Source organism: Urocitellus parryii, chromosome 1 (assembly GCF_045843805.1).
Source record: "Urocitellus parryii isolate mUroPar1 chromosome 1, mUroPar1.hap1, whole genome shotgun sequence".
Lineage (NCBI taxonomy): Eukaryota > Metazoa > Chordata > Mammalia > Rodentia > Sciuridae > Urocitellus > Urocitellus parryii.
In genome coordinates, this window is record NC_135531.1 from 160281602 (window position 1) to 160295530 (window position 13929).

The following is a 13929-nucleotide window of genomic DNA, read 5'->3' on the forward strand; positions in this document are numbered from 1 at the left end:
GATTTTTTTTTTTTTGAAACCATAACAAAGCACAGGCAACAGAAACCAAAATAATGAAGTAGACTACACCCAACTAAAAAGCAAAGCAGTCAATGAAGGCCATGACATGGCAGCCCAGGGGACAGGAGGAAACATGGCAAGCCTTGTGTTGGACAAGATTGATATTCAGATACAGAAATGACCTGGCAATCAAATACCACAAAACAAACTAATAAAAGTAGCCCAAAAGAAAACAGGAAAGGATATGCAAAGACACTTCCTTCAAGGACATATGCAAAAGACCATGCAGCTTCTGTAAGGTGATCCATGCTAGGAACCCCCAAGGAAATGCAACAAAGCCACAGTGGATAATCCACTCACACCCAACACGGGGCTGTCAGCCAAAGAACAAAGGAGAAGTGCTGGCATAGGTCAGGAGCAGAGAGGCCTGGCCCTTCCTGCTGGGAATGGGCACTGTCCTGCCACTGCAGGCTACAGCTTGGAGCTGGGCTGTGCATTCTACCCAGAAATGCCCCCTGCTCCAGTCTTCTTACCTCAGTACACACACATGAAAGAGGAGAACTCTGAGCAGGAAGAGGAACCCACATTGTCACGCACATTGCTGAGTCCCTCACCACTGTGCAGACAGAGATGTCTGCTGCCCAATGAAGGGCTGCAGTAAACGCGGTTACACCTCAGAGCTGCGTGTTCAGCTCCCAGAACAAGGACACCGCGCCATTATGACCACAGGCACACTCCTGAGGACACTGTGCCAAGTGGAGCTGCTGACACAGGCAGACCCACACTGCATGAGAGCATGGTGTGAGGAGGAGCTGGGGAAGAGCAAGTCAGGGGCTGAAGGATTGACGGGATCTCCAGCATGTGAGATCAACAATCTGAGGTCTAATGGCTAACAGTGCTGTACAGTACCCAGAGGCTTGCTAAGGGGAAGGTCTTGTGCTAAGCATCCTCAACACACACACACACACACACACACACACACACACACGGTGATAATAATAACAAAAGCAAGATGGTAGGAGGAGACACTGGAGTAAGGTTGAGATTAGTTCCCTGATGGTAAGACAATGTTACAGGTGCATGCTAATTCCCAAACTCCTCCACATGTGTCCTTTAAAATACATGCAACTTTAAAAATGTTTGTCATGGGGCTGGGGATGTGGCTCAAGTGGTAGTGTGCTCGCCTGGCATGCACGCGGCACTGGGTTCAATTCTCAGCACCACATAAAATGAAGATGTTGTGTCCACAAAAAACTAAAAAAAATATATTAAAAAAATTCTCTTTCTCTCTCTCTCTTAAAAAAAAAAGTGTTTGTCATACCTCAATGCTATCTTCCAAAAATATCTGAATAACTGAAAAAAATAAAGATAAGAAACAGGGATCAAAATGGTCACCCAGTGTGATCATTTCAAGAAAACTGTAAGACTCTACATCAAGGCTTCCTATAGGCAACTCCAAGCACATCATACTTTTCTACCATCATGTCATTCAAGAATTCTGTTATCTAAGACGTCTTCAACAAGCTTCTGTGTGAATTTTCTAGTCTTCAAATCCCTTAGTATTTGAAAAATAAGCCTGGGCATCCAAAGGAGTTGGAAAACAATACTGATCCTCACAAATAGGTTTACATCAGTGCTATCAGAACCAGATGCGGCAGAGGAAATAGCTGAGCTCTCCTGCAAAACAGTTCACATCATTGCAGAATAGCCCAATGTTCCTTCTCTGATGAACAAAGTACCCTCTATAAAGTAGATCAATTCCTAATATCCTGTGAGTGGCAACTGAGTAGAATGTCAATGGTGGGAGATGAAGGGATCAAAGGACATTCATCCCATGCTGAAAGATTTCCAGGGACCAAGGCAGCTGAAGAGTTTTTCCCTGGCTGAGGGAAAAGCCACTACCTCTGGGTAAGCAGATGTGTCCTAGACACGACCTCCTCCTGTGCACCCTGGGTGACAGCAGAAGCAGATGCACCCTTCATCTGGGTCTCCAGGGTTGTCCCTCTGGGTGGCCCTTCCTCCCATCTCCTTTCTTGCAGACAATTCCAGGCTTCAGTGGGTGGCTGGAGAAACAGGGTAGAACCAAACACCACTTTCCTAGAGCTCCCAGCCCTCGGCCGTGTCCCTAAAAGTTATGGGGAACCAGAGATAGGAACAGGGAAGGCTGTTGGGGGCCCTTCAGGGAGGGCAGCAGATTTCCAGAGTGGGATCTCTGCTGGGGTCTGAGACCCGGAGCCCAGGTAGGAGCACTGCATCCCCCTCTCCTATGAAGTGCCCACCACACTGCACCAAAATAGGGGGCTCATCTTTCAGAACTCAGAGGTCATCTTAAATCTTCGCCAAACTGTATTCTGAATTTGATGACATAATACAAGAATTCCTAGAGTTGGAGCTTCAAAACGTACCACTTCTGCATGCCTGTTAAGGGACCATAGCAAGATGTGACTCAGCCAAAAAAAAAGAGGAAAAACCAAGAGGAAGACAGCAGATGGATTCCACACAGGAAACCCCGAAGGAATCTCAGAGTGATGATGGTGAGAGGGCGGGGGAGAGTTCCATGAATTCCCAGAACCAGTAATGGGAGGAACTGGAAAGCATATCTTGGAAAAATAAGTCATTGATAGACATTGAAAGAACAGCTGGGAATATGCAAATGAGAAAACCAGGGCAGGTGCCATCTCAGGGAACTGAAGAGTCCCCCAGACTGCCTGTGGGGTCAGCACCTCCCAGCAGCAGTGAAGGGCACGAGGTGGCCAGGATGACCCCCGAACTTAGGGCTGGGCTGACCCGACATTGGGATAAACTTCCACTGAAGGTGGATGAGAGAGGGAAGCAGAAGGAGAGGACGTGGGGTCCACAATGTAATAGGGAAGGTCAGAAGCCACAGCCCACAGTCAACAGAGAGGATTGAGGAGGATCAGGGGGAGGAATTCTGATCTTGGCCTAAAGCTTCCAGTACAGTGTGCTTTTAAAATATTGATCACTGAAAAGCAAACTTCAGAATGAAAGCCTGCTCTGCAGTTAGGGTGAGCTGTGCAGTTAGGGTGAGCAGGCACCTATGGGCCTTTGGAGCCAGGAAATGAACTGGATTCCTTATCCCCATGGGAAGATCATGAGCAAATTCATGGAAACAGCAGGTTTCTCCAGATGTCCTCCAGTGGATGGAGGTGAATCTTAATTATAGACAAGGTGCATTTGGTGAATTATCAATTTCTAAAGGTCTCATTTATAAAGTGAGACAAATGTCACAGGGCAATGATAATTCATAAACAGTCATTTAAAATTTTTAGGGCACCAAAAAGTAATTCTCCTGTTATCAGCTGTTATTATTAGGTGGTACAAAAAGAAATATAATAACATAATATATATGCATAAGGTTCATCTCTTCCATAGATTTTCTAACATTCTGAGCATATATTTTGGTAATTTGTTTCTATTTATTTTTTCTATATCTCTGTGAGTATATTGACTCACTTTTTAGGACAAGTCCTCAAGAGATTTTACTAGGAAAAGTATTTATATATTACAAGGTCTTTGTTTTTTTTTATGGTTGTTTTATTTTTATTTATTTTTTATTTTTTTTAATTTTTTTTTATTGTTGGTCGTTCAAAACATTACATAGTTCTTAATACATCATATTTCACAATTTGATTCAAGTGGGTTATGAACTCCCAATTATACCCCATATACAGATTGCTGAATCACATCAGTTACCCTTCCATTGATTGACAAATTGCCTTTCTAGTGTCTGATGTATTCTGCTGTCTGTCCTATTCTCTACTATCCCCCCTCCGTATGTAATTTTTTTTTTCTTTTGTACTGGGGACTGAACCCAGGGGGACTGAGCTACATCCCAGTCCTTTTTATTTATTTGAAGTTGCTGAGGCTGGCTCCAACCTCCAACCTCCTGCCTTGGTCTCCCAGTCGCTGGGATTGCAGGCATGGCCACCACACCTGGTATGCATCTTTCTCTTTAATGCTAGAATGTTTCACAATTTCAACTAATTGAAAAAAAAATGATCTCCAGCCAAGACTGGAATATTTTCTTTTACTTAGTGAAAGTCTACTAATGTTGGAAATACTGTCATGTGATAATACTTAAACTGAGCAGTTTTAAGATGAAAGAGAAATTCATAGATTTAGTAGTTTTTTAAAAATATAATAAACATATTCCTATTGCAATGTCCCATTTGCTTTCTAGTGTTTTAGTAGAAAATATTTTCTGAGGTAGAGGGCTCAGCTACTATTTTAGAGTCTAAAATTGTTTGTTTTATTTTTTGTATTGTTCAACAAGACATTTCTCAATAAAATCATTGAGATGTACAGACATTTCACTCCCACACTGATATCTTTCATTTATGGGAAAACATGCTGGTGTCAAGCAATATATTGTTTGGCCGGTGTGTGTGTGTCTTCTCTTGGATCAGTTTCCATATTGGAAACATTTAATCATAACAGCTCAAACCCAAGCACTTATCAAACAGGAGACAGCTCTGTGGGCAACAGGGGAACAATGCAGGGCCCCTGCTGTACTCCCTCCTTTCCAGCCAGGACCAAACACAACAGGGATAATATGAGAAATTAATTCCTAAGAAAGGAGGAAACTAAAGACCCTGACAAGGGCCTGCATTAGGTGGGGGCAGCAGGGCCCCGGGGTCCCAGAGCTTGTCCCCAGGTTTGTTGGCCTTGTGCCTTTGCATATACCTTGGTTCTCATCACCTTTCCCCACAACACTTGTAAACCACTAGAACTTCAGACAGATGCCAGCTCAGTGTGTTAGAGGATGCACTATGTGTTGCACACACTGGGGCTCCCTCCTTCCCAAACACACAGGGCCAAACACAACAGAGAATAACAGGAGAGATCAAAGCATAACGAAGGGTGAACACAGAGACCCTGACAAGGGCCTGCACTATGGGATCTGAGCTCTCAACCCAGGTTTGTCAGCAGGCAGCCACTGTCCCCAGGAGCACCTGCACTCAGGGCTCAGCTTTAGAGAAGGTGCAAACAAACTTGAGCACATCGCAGAAACCACCTAAGACATAGCTTCTACAGCACCTCCATTAAAAATCAGCTTTAGGTGACTGGATCATTTGATCCTCACAAAGGAAAGAGAAAAGCACAGTTGTCAACAAGAGCCACAAGGATAGACTGAATTCAGAAGCACCTGGGCTTCAGCTCTAGCAAAGGGGCATGAGCTGTGCTCAGGGACACCTGAGGAGGTGGGGCCCTGACCCAGGCACCAGGGAAAGGAAAGGGCAGCTGTGTCCTTTGTCACTCACCTGCGCCTGGCCAGGGAAGCAGGAGGCAGAGCAGGAGGGTCCTGAGGCTTCTGCTCCAGGGCTGCATCCTGGGGGGTCTCAGTCCTCTGTCCTCCCGGCCATGTTAGTGTTGCTTCTTGGTGTCTAGACACTGGTTCTGAATGTGGTTACTTGAGGCATTTGAGTGGTATGCATAGCAGAGGAGCCTTTTATAGAGTAGGCTACAAGGTGCTCTAAGCAGCAAAGGAAACACTGGTCATGAGAAATGTGAAAGTGAGAATAAGAGGAAGGGGCTGGAGGAAAGGGTCTCTGTGGGCCAGCTGCAGCCGAGTGCCCTCACTTCCATGGTAATGTGCAAGAAACACACCTGAAGCTCTGGGGTCTCCAACGACATCTTGGTAGAATTAGAAACTTTGCTTAAACTGTTTTTTTTTTTTTTTTACAACAATGATATCACGGTGTATTCTTTTGGTCAATGGGGTAGATGTGGTAACTTAGTTGTTTGGTTACGCACATATGAAGTGCAGTGGTATTCATGTCATTAAGGAGAAGGTGACTGTGTTCATGGTTGGAGGAATAGGAGAAGAGATCATGGGGGAGATCTGGAGGGATGCAGGGAAAAGACCACGTGATGGAACCAAAAAACCCAATCTTAGAGGGCTGGGTAGTGGAGGACCTGCCCAGGGTGAAGAGAGGGGGCATGCTGCAGACAGATTTTAATTCATAGGACCTTCCCTGCCCTTTGGTGTTCTTGGATGCCGTCACTCTCTGTTTCATGAAGTGCAGCATCTGGGCTGAGGGTAGGGCTCCTGCACCAACCTGGGGTCACCCACTCACTGGCCAATTAGCCCTTGGCCTTTCACCTGCCTAATGGTTGAACTGGGAAGGTCCACCAATGAGTGTTCAGACTGCAGGGATAACTCTGATGAAGGTTGGTGGCATGTGGCTCTCAGCACTCATGTGGATTGTGGGAAATGATGGCTACTTGGAGGGTTTGGGCCTCCTGGCTGGCAATCAAAGCACCCAGACCAGCAGTAACAAGGTGGAATGTGAGCAGAGGGGTGTGCAGCTGCCCTTGCCACGCATTGCTGCCTGACTTCCACCAGAATCACCATTCCTGGGAGGTTAGGGTTGGATTCTGGGATATGGAATTGAACTCCTTGTTGTCTGCAATGTAAATTGGTATTTTCTCAGTGCATTTTCTGTCTCCTATCTTGGTGACCCACATTGTCTGTGGAAATGCCCCAGGAAAATTAATTTCAATTCCATGGAGAGATCAGAGAAAGAGCCCAGATAAGATACCCACCACTTATAACTAAATACTGAGAAAGGTTGTTAAGTGTTGACACCATCTGCTTTAATGGACCCCACCAGGAGGGCGGGAATCTGGCTTTTGACTTTAACAGAGGCTCTCAGGTATGGGTGTGCCTGGAGTCTCAGAGGAGATCTTGGATTAGGTCTTTGTGCAACGCTAGAGCTGTTAAAACTATGGGACTCATGGATATGGACTAAATGCATTTTGCATTGGGAGAGGAAAATGAGCTTTTGGAGCCAGGCGCAGTGGCGCATGCCTGTAATCCCAGCAGTTCAGGAGGCAGAGGCAGGAAGATTTTGAATTCAGCAATTCAGTGCTAAGCAACTCAGTGAGACCCTGTCTATAATAAAATACAAAATAGGGCTAAGGATGTTGGTCAGTGGTCAAGTGCCCCTGAGTTCAATTCCTGGTACTCTCCTCCTCAAAAAATAAAAAATAAAAAATAAAATGAGCTTTTGGAGGCCAGGACAGAATGTTCTAGTTTAAATATGAAGTGTCCTCCAAGAGCTTCTTTGTGAATGCAGGAATATTTCACAAATGGAATGATTAGATTGAGAGTGTAACCTAATCATTTCATATTGTTTGGAATAAACTCACTGGGTGGTCATTGTAGACTTTGCATGATGAGAGGAGGCAGGGCACTGGGTCATGCCTGATAGGGTTCATTTCCCTGTACTTTTTGTACCTCTCTGCTTCCTGGCAGCCACTAGTGAAAATAGCAGTAATATCAGAGCAGGTCACAAAGAGAGCTTCTGCCCTAACTGCTTACTGCCCGCAGCTAAGAAAACCCTCCGCAGACAGAAGGTTCTGACAGACCCAGTCAGTGCCTGGTTCACCGTACAACTCACACTCAACAAACCACATGAGAAATGTGACTAAGTGTCTGGATATTGATACATAAAAGAATCAAGTCTCCTAGTGCACTCCCAGAGTGGGCGTGGGAGGAGCGGGCTTAGCTGTCAGCACACTGTGCTCCTGAATTGCTGGCAGGGTGCAGTAAGTACCCTGCTACACCGCTGTGAATGTCCCCACTGGTGATTTTAAATTTCCCTGCTGGGTGAGGTTAAGAGCCCTGGTCCTTCGAGTCCTTCTGGGGGTCTGTTTGCCCATGACTGCGGCTCAAACAGTGGTGGGTTGTCATCCTCCTGTTTTCATGGACTTGTGGAGAGCTGCGTGGGTTAAGACCTGTGTGATACGACACCCACACGATTTCTAGTTTGTCCTCCTCTTACTTGGTTTTCTGAACATCTCACAGAAGTTCTGTCTTCATAGGCTCCTGTTCCTCTGCGTGTTCCGGGACTCTTCTGCCGCAAGAGCTGTAAGCGCCCTCTGCAGGAATCTGGGCTTCACCGACTGGAAACGCCCCCTTCAGGGCGTCAGAGTTCAGTCTGCTCTGCTGGGCTCCCCTGGCTCACCTTGCTGTGTTCTAGAGTCCCGGGGACTCTAGAACTGTGTTCCATAGAGTGGACTCCCATGGGTGTCTCAGGGAGGCTACTCTACCCATTACACCCTTTACACGGTCGAGCTCTCTAGCTAATCAGAGGAGAGGACGCAGCCCTAAGCAAAAAGCTGCTGGATGCGGACTCCTGGAGGACCCCAGGGAGAATCATTGCACCCCTAGGGCTGAATGTAGTGCTCATCCAGGCTGTTTGCAAGAACTCTTATGTGAGTGGCCAAGTGCATTTATTAGGCAACATATATTAGAAATTCAGTTTTGCTTTTAAAGTTTTTGATAATTGTTCCAATGAGAGAAATATAAAGTTTGTTGTTGTTGTTGTTGTTGTTGTTGTTGTTGTTGTTTTCATTGATAACCTGAGACACTGGCCACCTGATACCGTATGCGCATGTACCTAGCTAGGTCTACAGTCTTTCTGGGATGCTCTTCAGGAAGAAGCCCCCTGACACTCGCTCCCTGCAGAAGCAGAGCTTGCATCTAGAAGCACTACGTTCCCAGCTCTACCCACTTGGGACCTCTCATCCATGAAACAGAACTTCCTTCCTCCCAACTTCTGCTCACTGATTTCAATGCTTTGAAAAACTGAGAAAACATATTAATGAGAAAGGATAGGTGAGATCTGAAAATCCCTATTATAATATTTTTAAGTAATATAGTGAACATTGGTAGTGCATGTTTTAAATGAATGCAACACTTTATTTAACCTTAAAGGCATTCATTCTGAACGGTACTATTAAGATACAATTCATATGCCATAAATATTCCCATACACAGGACAGAATCCCAGGACTTCTAATATGTTAGAACTGTACAAGAATGGCACCAATTTTAAAATGTCATCATCTCTTGGCATTTTACTTGAATATTCTAAATATCAAACATCATATTAGTTAACATAGAAATCTGTTGTATATTTACATGCATATATTTTTTAAATTTATAAATGAATGATGATCTCTATGTGGGTTTATATAGGTATCACATATAAATTTACTTAATAAATAAAAAATTAAATTTCTAATAAAATTATTTAAAAAACCAGAGAGGTGGGTGAGGATCTCAGAGGATAAAGGAGAGGTGGGAGAGGATCTCAGAGGATAAAGGGAAGATGAGTGTAGTAGGAACTGAGGCAACTGGAAGAGGGAGGGGAAAAGGGAGGAAATGAGAAGCTAATTGACAGAATTATACTATATGCATGTACAAATATACCCCAGCAACTTCCACCTTTATGCATATCTATCAAGCACCAAGTCAAAATTAATAAATAAATAGAGGGAAGATCAGTAGAGAAGAGGGAGGGGAGTAGGGGAGGGGGAGGGGAGGGAGAGAGGAAACAAAAGCCCAGGAGGCACTGCTGACCCTTCTCAACTGTACACAAAGGTGTTCTCCCTCCACTCTATGGTGACTTTTCTCTCCAATATTCTTTGTAGTTGTGTTCACGATTCAAACACTTGCAAAAGCTTCTTTTATTTATTTTACATTTTCCCATAGGGGAAGCCCAAGGTAAACCACGTGGGCAGCAGGCTTGGTTTGCAGAGGAAGAGCCTTGTTTCCAGAGCACCCCTCCCTGCAGACTTGTCCCAGCTGCCCAGTGCCCGCCTGGCCCAGGCTCACTAGTCCAAGCCCTTCACTCCCTGCACAGGCTGTGGAGTCTGTGGGGCCTGGTGCAGTGGGCAGATGGGCCGGCTTTCCTGCTCCCGTGACTTGGATTTCCTCCAGCTCACAAGAGGTTCAGTTCTGGTACATCAGGGTGAGAAGAGAGGAAGGAACCCAATCCTGGGTAGTATAAATAGGCCTGGAGCGACGCAGAGATTTACACTCAGCACTTATATTTCAGGAGTCAAGTGTGTTTTTTTAAGACTGTTTTGTTTTATTTTGCTTTAAACCTCTCTAAAATGTCAGTAAGAGAGAAAAGTAATTTCTCCCATTTCTGTTAAACTTTTATGTTTCACTTTAAACATTTTGCTGCTGCTTTTATCTTTACGTATGAAATAACAGATGTACTGGGTCATGATCTTATGATAATCCCATGGCTTTGACCTCCTTGCATAAACAATTTATATGTATATAATTTAATATTTTACTTTATATAATGATTTAAATACAGTTCAGTGTATCTTTATTTTTCTGTTTCATTTTGTCTTTCTCAATGAAGATCTCTGGTTACCTATATATGCATTTAAAACACACATTTCAGCAAGTCTAGAAATTAAACTGTTTTAAATAAGTTACAGGTCAAGTGTCTCTTATTGCACCATCAGCTGAAGCAGAGCCCTCTGGTCTACCACCAAGTACACACACACACACACACACACACATATACTTATAAGGCCACAAAGTGTATTTTAGAATACATCCTCTATGCAATGTGTAAAGCAACCACCAATAAGAGCAATGAAGATGATATTCCATTACTTAATAATGCACAGAGTCTGTGGACGCCTGGGTCTTCATGGGTTCTGTCACTTATTTTGAAAGGAAAAGCTACAGATGGTCTGCAGACACTCCCAGGGATAAGCCAGAGGGAGTACCACTGCTTCATTTGACCAGGAGGATCACGATTCTCACAGAAATCCCTACAGGAAACGGGCCTTAAAAGACAAATTTTTCTGAAAGCTCTTGATGGATGCAGGGCACCTATTATTCACCTTGATTCGGAGATTTTTAAAAAGAAGATGGAGCCTCGTGGTGGAAAATCCATGGGATTGATGAGGACAGGAGGCCTGTGAAAATAATAATAAGTAGACAGAGACACAGACAGGGTGCAGAGGCAGGGAAGGTGGCAGAGTGGCCTTTGTCCAAGCGGCCACACTTATTTATATCAAGAGGTTACATAGGTCGTTAGTACCATAACCACATTACTGTTTAGAGTTTCAGTAAGGTTGCTTATTCTGCAGTTATACTTCACAGTTACAATATGCAACGTTAGGAGCTTTGTGCAGTTCTCAAGAAAGAACATTGTCTGAAGTCACTGTTAGGCGGGCAGCTCCAGGAGCACCAGAGCTTGGTGAAACATTGTGGTTATCAAGCAAGTAAATTCCTTTATTCCTGGTAGTTATGTGCCTAAGATTAAGGTGGAAGCTGATAAGACTCTAGCATAGAGGGCATTACCGTAGCAACGGGGCATCCTATGCCTTTGCACAGAGACTTTCCCAGGCACCAAGTAAGTCATCAGCAACCCCAATCCCAAACACAGAACCCCTACAGGGCAGGGGTGCCTAGATGGTGAGAAGGGACAGCAGTGCCATTGGGTAGGTGGAGTAGGCATTTGGTGACAGAGGGAAGGAGGCCTGTGACATCTGGGAGGGTCCCAAGGTGGGTCCCAGGTGGCAGCTATTGAAGGTCCATGAGAGGACATGGGACCTGAGAGGACACACTACCATGAGAGGACATACTACCCCCTGTAGTAGTTGCACCCCCTCCTCCACAGAAAATCTTAACTAAGCTTCTCCAGAAATCTTCACCATAATTGATTTTAGGACCATCAGCAAAAGAGTCTCTACAAAGAGTTCAATGTAGGTAAACTTTCTATTTTCCTGTTGCTCTATTTTAATTGGCCATTGGCCTGGAAGAAATCAGTACTCCAGGTACTGAATGCCCCTTTACTAGTTTTTTCACACAAATTTATCCAGCATAGTAGTTTGTAGAAGTATGTTTACTAAATGCAAAATGTGATAAATAAAAGATAGGTCCTTTAACAAGGCCTCTGGCCTTGAGCTGGGGCTTCACAGAGATAGAGGTCTACATTTCTAAGAGAAGTTACCAACTGGGCTCCATGGTAACAGCTGGCAGGGGGAGGAAAGAAAGGGGAGAAGCAGCTCTCTCTTTCTCAGGTGTTGTTCTTGAAGGGTTAACTTGCCCAGAACAGAGAAAGAAAAGCTGCTTTTATGTGATCTTCTGCAGACTGTGAACTTCTGAGCTCCTCCCCTTACAGGCTGGGTATAACATTCTGAAACTCCCTGAACTTGGAGTTCAGGGGGATTGATTGATTACAGCAAAAGCTGTTCCCTCTGAACCTGGCTATAGCCAAATAAAACTGTTTTGTGCTATCTTTTGTGCCTTGCCTCATCTGACCCCTACAACACTGCTACCGCAGGTCTCAGGAGAGATGGGCAGTGTGGAGACGGGCAGATGAAGGAGCAGAGGGCAGAGTAGGTGGTCAGTGCTGGGTACCAGGGTCGTCTCAGCAGTGCTCAGGCAGATGGCACAGGTGCTCCAAGGACACTGCCAGAGGATTGGCAGACTGAATTCATCAGCCACCAAAACAGCAACTGGGTCCCCTCCAGCAACTGCTGGCAAAGGCTGGACCAGAGAAGCGAGACTATTCTTGGCAGAGCTGTCCTGGGGCAGCCGGCTTGGGATGCCCTGCATTCTGATAGCTGGACAGCCAGGCAGACGGTGATCACCGTGGTGCTGGTCAGGGGACACCTGACAGTGTGAACTTGCTGTGGAAGGATGATCCCAAGTTTGAACCTACCCTCGTCCTTCAGAAGGGCTGGAGACCAACTGCTTTGCATTTGGGGTCAGGGAAGCAGACAGCTGGTCATGGGCCTGAACCCTCTCTTGGCTCGGCCCCAGGGCAGCTGCTCTGCCCTGCAGCAGCTTTGCTCAGGATGTTTAAGGGAGTAAGGGGGTTCCTGCTGCAGTGCCCCAGGTACAACCAGGGCTCAGGTCTTCAGGGATATCTGGTGCCAGGGGAGCAACTACATTCCTGATCCCAAGAAAGGAACTCAGGCACGTCACTCATTTCCTCTGGGAATGTCTGTGTCCTCCACTGAGGTGGTTGAGCATGTCCTCCACAGGTTCATGGGATGGAGGCTTGGTCCCCAGCATGGCAGTGCCGAGGTGCAGGGCCTTGTGAGACTGGGGTCAGTTCCTCATGGCACAGAGCACCTCCCTGCAAGTGGGCAGATGATGGGCTTCCAGAGCCAGTGGGCTGCCACAGGAGAGGCTTGGCATACAATGAGGCAGCTGGGGTCTGCACCTGGTGGTCCACACCCTCAAAGTGATGCAGAGAGCCTCCATGTTCAAAGAGCGTCTCTCCTTGAGACTCACTCCCTCCGTGTTGGCTGGCCAGGACACAGGGAGGGAACCGACTTAGTCAACAACTCCACACAGCGCTGCAAACTGAACCAGAATCCATGATTCCTCATTGTCAGCAAATTCAAGCTGTGGAGGGGCCTATCCAAGAGGAGGTGGGGAAGGAAGAGGCAGGCAGGTGCCCGCCCAGCACTCCTGGGGCCTCGCCCCTTCTCACCAGGCAGACACCAAGAACACAGAGCCACAGACTCAGCTCCTCAGACAACCAAGCGCCAGCCCAACGGCCACCTCTCCAGTCAACTCCCAAGGATGCCATGCAGGGTGCGTCAGTGAAGGGGAGTTCCTTCTCTGTAGGACACTCCTGTGACAGTTGGTTTATAATATCCTGGGCTCTGAGCCACTTGGGGCACAAGGGCACCCCAGTATGTAAGAGTGGTCACCTGGGCTCCCAAACACACTGAGTGATGATGGGCAGTGTGAAGATGGTGGGAATGCATGGCCACAGGCTCCCCTTCCAAAGACCCTCTGAGCACGCCCTTGGTAGGAAACTGTGTCATGTTAGGTGCTTGAAGTCAGAGGAAAAGGAAGGATTTATGGTTCAGAACCTGCCTTCCCTTATTCCTCCACAGCATCAACTCCATCCTGCCATGAAGCTTGGGCAGGAGGATTTGAGAAAAGGACTGAGGCAAGTCCTAGCGCCAGGGGTCAGGACATGATCTGGAGGCCTAGGCTACTCAGGAGCCCTGACCTCAGGATCTAAGGACTTCCAACCCCTGGTCCCTCACTCAGCAGTGCTGTGATTCTGCAAGTAAGCCGTCATCTGTGGGCGTCCACACCCCCAGGAGAGGAACAGGAGG

At 46.2% G+C, this 13929-nt stretch overlaps 1 protein-coding gene across 1 annotated transcript in view; it reads right to left on the bottom strand.

Annotated features, from left to right (window-relative positions):
- The window catches only part of LOC144255880 (EF-hand calcium-binding domain-containing protein 13-like), a 162866-nt gene extending 150463 nt beyond the window's left edge, over positions 1–12403 (bottom strand). The window contains 1 exon segment of the mRNA XM_077800932.1: positions 12124–12403. Within this exon segment, the coding sequence (XP_077657058.1) occupies positions 12124–12403 (280 nt within the window).
- Positions 12404–13929: the final 1526 nt, after the last annotated feature.